This window comes from Melopsittacus undulatus, chromosome 8 (genome assembly GCF_012275295.1).
Source record: "Melopsittacus undulatus isolate bMelUnd1 chromosome 8, bMelUnd1.mat.Z, whole genome shotgun sequence".
NCBI classification, from domain to species: Eukaryota; Metazoa; Chordata; class Aves; order Psittaciformes; family Psittaculidae; genus Melopsittacus; species Melopsittacus undulatus.
The window spans coordinates 27,554,733-27,561,491 of NC_047534.1; the positions used below are offsets into that span (position 1 = coordinate 27,554,733).

The 6,759-nt window shown below is 38.1% G+C and overlaps 1 protein-coding gene across 2 annotated transcripts in view; it reads left to right on the forward strand.

Annotated features, from left to right (window-relative positions):
• ANO1 (anoctamin 1) overlaps positions 1-4,175 on the forward strand; it is a 53,231-nt gene extending 49,056 nt beyond the window's left edge. For both annotated transcript variants that reach the window (XM_031050347.1, XM_031050348.1), the window contains 2 exons: positions 715-820; positions 1,592-4,175. In XM_031050347.1, the coding sequence (XP_030906207.1) occupies positions 715-820; positions 1,592-1,852 (367 nt within the window). In that variant the 3' untranslated portion in view covers positions 1,853-4,175. The remainder of the gene's footprint in view (positions 1-714; positions 821-1,591) is intronic.
• Positions 4,176-6,759: the final 2,584 nt, after the last annotated feature.

A 6,759-nucleotide genomic window follows, 5' to 3' on the forward strand; every position in this document is an offset into this window, starting at 1 on the left:
TTTAATTAATTTGAAATCATGGAACCATAATTGCTTCAACATAAGAATCATGCTGTGATTTAAGTTTAGTGTGTTTTTCTTGGTCGTGTTTCTAACAAGTTATTGTTGATGAGCTCATAGATTTTCTGTGAGCAGCAGCTAATGCAAAATACTAATCTTCTGTCTATATGGCAAACATGAGCTGATCATGAGCAATGAGAACACTACGTAGTATAACACACCCCATGGATCTGTCTTTAAAATTAGTCTTATAAATACAGGCTGAGTTGGGTTTTACTGATCTTAAAATAAATTATCTAAGTGTGTAATTTACTTCATCTTTATGCAGAATTGGTATTATTTGTACAAATCAGAGGGTATTAAGATGGAAGACGTTTAATTTGGAGTAAAGCTTGTGGGAGGCTTTCAGTTGTTAAGAGATTAATAATGTCTCATACTGTAACAGTGAACTTGTTTTTAGAAGGTTTGATTTCCTGTTCAACCCTTTGGTATTAATTCCTCATGGTGAAAAAATTTTTTGAATGACATCACTGATTTACTGAGTCTTGTTTTGCAGTGGTGATTCTGTGTTATGCCTTAGCAATTAAACCGTTCTTATCTCAATCCGTGGGGGCTACATTCTTTGGATTCTCCTTCCTAACTTTCTGGGAGTTGGGGGACTTGGTTTAAACCACGACAAATGACATCACTGATTTACTGAGTCTTGTTTTGCAGATACAAGGATTATCGAGAACCCCCCTGGTCTGAAAACAAGTATGACATTTCAAAGGATTTCTGGGCTGTCCTAGCAGCAAGATTAGCATTTGTGATAGTTTTCCAGGTAGGTTGTACTGCAGGTACTTTCTATCTAAGAAAGAAAAAGAGTTATAGTATTTCTTTGGCTGCGTAAGGCAAGCCACCTTTGGAAATAAGCTATTAGGTAAAAAAAAAATTATGATCTTCTTCCTCAGCTGCCCATCCTTGCTCACCCTCTTCACCCATGCAGAGCCAGGTACATCCTCAGTGGAAAAAGTAATCCCCAGAGAATCCCTTAACCGGTTTGATGCAGAAGCAACAGAATAACCTTAGTGAGCAGCAAAGCACAAGGTTAATACTAATTAGGTCCCACCAATTTCTCCAGGGCAACAACAACAAATTCACTGAAGCAACACCAATTTCATCCCAAATAATTTCTAAACCTAGCCAAGAAATTAAATGTCCAAAATTTCCAAAGTAGAGTTTTTAAATAGGGAATATTCATTGGAATGTATTTTACCAACTTGCATCATTTTACTTCTTGCTGTTTTCTTCTGGCCTTCTGATGTGAAACTTTTCGGCCATGTATCAATGGCAATATTCTCTTGGATTTCCAAATGATTGTGACAGTATTTGCACATAAAACAAGAGATCTGTGCCTGCCATTTCTCTCTACTTCTAGCAAGGAGCTGAGGTGAATTTGGCTTGGTATCAGGCTTGTGACATGCAGTTGAGCCTAATTCAAATAATGTCCTTTCTTTATTCTTCCTTCCTAAGTACACTGAGAATGGCCCCTTCCCCTACAGTCATCCTTTCATTTGATCTTGCTGACATGTTCTCACAATTTCATTTTCAGAACTTGGTCATGTTTATGAGTGAATTTGTTGACTGGATTATCCCAGACATTCCCAAGGACATTAGCCAGCAGATTCATAAAGAGAAAGTTCTCATGGTGGAGGTCTTTATGAGAGAAGAGCAAGGGAAGCTGCAGTTGCTAGAAACCTGGAAAGACAAGGACAAGAAAAAAGGTGAAAACTGTAACAATCATAGCCCCAGACTCTCCAGGAGCCACAGTGGGAGCTTGTCCTCCTGCCATTCATACCCTCTTGATGTCTAGAAGAGGAGTGAATTGAGTATGTCGGGGCATTCCACTGATACACAAGCCATCGCATTCAGGGCAGAACTCGATTAATGGACAACCTGGTGCATGCTGAAGGATGTGCTGCCATTTTACTCCCATCTTTGTGAGAAATGCTCTTCTTACAAACATGGAGGACCACAGTCTATTTCTGATAATGTGTTTTTTTTCTTTTGCACAAGCAGCAATGCAGGGAATTTTTAATGACACTATTGATGGTGGTGTGTTAAGAAATGCAAGTGCTTAGTATGTCTTGATAGAGTTATTCTCTGAGAATCTGACCTTAGCCTATTAATTAACAAATGAAAGGTAACCTTTAATGCTAGTAATTTAAGTGATAATACTAGTAAATTAAAATATTTAAAATTTTAATTTTTGAAATTAAAATATTTTTGAAACCCCAGGCTTGAAGGTCTATGGGATAACTCCATAAAGTGTATGCAAAATCAGCTTTAGAGTGTGCCCTAGTATTCCTTTTGGCAGGACAAACACCATGTAAACCCTATCAGACTGACATGCTTTCCATGTCAGGCTTTAGCTCTGCTGGCAGATATCTGAGTGTGACCCTGGAGGTGTGAAACAAGCACCAGGGTACTGCTCTCTTCAGAGACATCAGAAAAATCAACCTGGAAAAGTTCTTTATTACCAGTGCAGAGCTGATGTGGATATGAAGTTGCCCCAGTTGTGTGTGTGCAGAACCCCAGCAGCTCCTTGCTTACAGCCAGGCAGCAGCAGCACAACCCTGGAGATCCTCCCAGCAGATAGATGATCACAGAGCATTTGGTTAAATGCCCTGAATTAATGAGCACATGTAGAGCCCTGCCTAGTACTAAGACACTGGTATTGCTGAGGAAATTCCCTTTTCCCATTAGTTTAGTACATCCCTTTCTCAGCCAGGCTTTTGTCTGTAGCCCTCTGTCCTCTGCAGAAGAGGTTTTCACAGCTTGTTGTTCCTGCAGACATTCTGCTGTTGAATGGCACTTCAAGGAGGCTGTGCCAGAGGGGTAAGCCCAAACCACATCCCATTTACTGTCCTCAGTGGAAGTTTTGCCTGCACAGGGGCTACAGGACCAGACTGTCAGTTAGTCACAGGACTTTTCTTTTGTCTTAAAATACTCTTATCTTTTGTACAAGGAGCTTCCTTAAAGTAGAAGTCTGAAGTCCTTACTTAAAATGCCTAGCTAAATCCCATCAATACACCTCTTTTGAAGCATAGGACATTTTAGTTTTGCTTTGTCAAATGACAAACCTGCACTTCCAAATAATATTGGTGCAATTAACCTCCTTTCTTTTATTGCTTTGTCTTGTCCATGGCATTTACATTACAAATATCAAACTGAAAAATAAAAGAAAAATGAAAGATTCCTTTAAAGTCTAACTACTGTATGGTTTGTTACAAAACCAAACATCAAAAGACTGTTTTCAAGAGAAGTTAGTTGTTTCCTTTTTCCTTTCCTTTTTTTCTTTGCCAAACTAATTTAAAGATAAATGCTAGAACTTTAAAAAAGAAAAATACCATATTTAGCTTTTGATCTATTTATTTGTTTTAAAGTATGTGATAAACTTGATATATTTCTATAGTCTGTCCAAAGAAGGTACTAGAAAAGTAATTATGTGGAAGAAAGAAAATGGTATTAACCAAATATTCTTGAAGCTTATTTAAGATACTGATCCAACCAAAGATTTTTATTAATAAAGGGCTTATATTTTGTTAACTCTTGTTTCTGTTATATTTTGACTTGCAGGAATGCCACTGTTTTAAAAATTTGTAACTTTGATTTGTAAATTTGATAGCTTACAACTGTAGGGACAAATCCTGCCTGGTCTATTCACACAAGCATTACTCTTGGTAGTATTTACTAGATCAGGCCCAGTGACTGCAACAGGACTGCGAGTGGGAATAGATCAAGCAGAATTCTGTCTGTACATCCATGTTCTTCCTCTCATTCCTTGGAACCTAAACGATCCAGAAGAAAGCCAAATGTGAACTACCTATTCAGAAGAGAAAACTTTGGGGAACCGCCTCAAAGGGGATTTTATCTGTAAATACTTATCCAGAAGTATTCCTGACTTAATACTGACATTCCTCTAAATGGTAGAACTATATCCTGAACACATACTTATCAGAATTGTTCCTTATTTGCTGAAATCATGAAATAGTAACAGTCGCTTATTTGTAATTGTTGGAAATGGAATTTTGTATATATAACCCCCCTGTATTACTACTTGGAGAACTATAAAACTTTCATGGAATAATTTTTTTAAGAAAAGCAAATATATATAAAATCTGGTTTAGTTCTTTTGGGGGGTTTTGTTGTTTGTTTGCTTTTTTATTTTTTTTTTTTTTTAATTTTTTCTTTGAATACCTATTTGAAATAAATAAGCAAGAGTTTCTCCTGTGGGACAGGTTCTGTTCCCAGTCCTCCTTGGGCTCTGAACATGCAACTGAGTACTGTTTAATTTGAGAAATTCAGGAATTCATGTTGCAGTTTGCTCCAAACTGGATCTATGATGGCCTTTGTGTACTCAGAAGGCAGAGACCATAACTGAGATTTGCAGGTACCAGCTACTTCATTTCTAGACATCTTCCCCACAACATCCAAGGTAAATCTTGTGTTTGGGCTGCTTTAGATCCTCACTTTAGGATGAAGTGAATCCCACCTAAAGAGGGAGAGCTGCTAGCGCTGACCTAAACACTGAATATTAGCTGATGGATTTTACCCTGGGAACTTCAGCTTGCTTCTGATTTTAGTCTTGGGCACTAAGCAGGATACAGCATATAAGAACTTTCAGTAAGGCATTTGAAATGGGCTTGCAACAAGGAGGAATGCTGTTTGGTTTGCTTATTTAAACTGAAAAATGCATTCACTCAAGAATGAAATGGTAAAACTGAAGGAATGAACTCGGGTATTCCTTCTGCTACATCTTGCTGAATTCGGCTCTGAAGGGAAGTGACTGAGGAAGCAGAAGCGCTCCACTGTGTATGTCACACCTTTATTGCCTTGTGGGACCTGTACAAGTAAAGCTGGGCTCATAACCTGGCCTGTCCTTTCCAATTTTCTCTCCTTCTCCCATTTAATGTGGCTTCAGGCCAATTCTCCCCTTTTAACCAGAAAAATATTAATGCTCTAACTAAAAAAATTTTGTTAGAAGTGAGAATTCTGTTCTGAGGTAATGGATATGAAAACCAGAAGCAGGTAAATCTCTGCCTAGTGGGTAACTGGTTTCGTTTTGTCAGTTCTTGAAGACAAAGTAGTAGCTAGAGGTTCATTAAGTATTAGGATATCATCCTGTCAACACAATAGGGTGGGTATGAGTCTGAATCTTCTGGATTTCCATGTAATTGTGTTTCTAAGATACTGTCTTACAAATATTTTGCAGTCTTAAATAGCTTAAGGGTGAGTAAGTCTCACGTCAAGGCACAGACACTATTTATTCTATTTTTAAACCCTCCATGCTCTCTGGTCCTGAGCTGTTAATGATCTTTTTTGGCTGCTGTGATTTCCAATAAGCAATAATAAAATTATATACTTTTCATCTTACCACCTCAGGAGCCTGAACTCTCCTGAGGTCCCGTAAATCACTCGAGTGCATTTATATTTTCCTATGAAGTTTTCAGAGCAAGCAACATTTTTTTCCCCTTTTGCCACTGAAGAAACTGTCTTAAAACTTATATGGATTCCATTCGAACTCTGCCTCAGTTCTTTGCACATTTGAGTACTATTTATTCCATGATCAAACACAATATGCCATTTTTAGTACAGCACAGAAAAACCAATGTTCTTTTTTTAACCTCCTTCCTTTTTAAGCCCAGCAGACCTTTTGTGAAGAAGAAGCTACTGATGTGGCTTCTTTGTAATTTTAAGCTCCTTCCTTAATAATACCATGCATGCCACCTGAGTCAAGGCCACCTGAAGCCAAAGAAAGTATTTCTTTTGATTCCCATTGACTGCAGTGTACCTTATGTGAGACTAAGCATTGCTTCTTGGTAAGTTACAATAAGAATTTGTGATGCTTGGTACTTTTATGAGCCAAAGTCTCAGGTGAAGCCAAAATACATTCATTCAGCTGAGTTGTGCAAGCAGCAAGGAAGTTGTGCTACTTTCCATGAGGTAAACAACTCAGAAAATCAAAGGCATGATACAGTCATGTGAACTTCATTCCACAACTTTGAAAGTTTCGAGGTCAGAGCTTTCATTTTTCTGTGGGAAAAAAGTCATACTTAAATGGGAAATGTATCCATATAGATGCTCATGAGAAAAAGAATCAAAATATTTAGAGGAATTCTTGTGCTGAACAAGCTTAACAGTGTAACAGATCCATTTTTCAGAGCAAGAGTTAAGTGTGGGTAGTAAGACACCTTTCTTAGAGCAAAAGGAAAGGCTATTCCTTGGTTTTACTTCTAAATGAAAAAAAGAGTGTTCATCTTCTCTCTAGTTCAAATATAAGAATGGAGGTTGGGGAAAAGGTGCAGATAGGGAAAGAAATATCATCAGGTCATCAGCTTTTACTGAGGTTTTTGTTGATATTGTGTTCAGATGGAAGATGGAAGGCTTTCGTCATAGAATCATAAAATGGTTTGGGTGGGAAGGAACCTTAAAGCTCATCCAGTTCCAATTCCCTGCCAGGAAGGTTTGGAACTGCCCTGGGCAGGGAAACCTTCCTCTAGACCAGGTTGTTTCAAGCCCCATCCAGCCTGGCCTTGAACACTTCCTTTGGAAGGAAATGGATGAAGAGTAAAAGTGAGAAGACTCTGACATCAGTGAAGGCTTGTTCACTGCACCTTCCCCAGTGATGTACTGAACTGCAAATAATAAGATCCTAGGCAATCAAAACTAAATGGTTCCTCGAGGACACACTTCTTTTAAACATTGATCAGAACAACT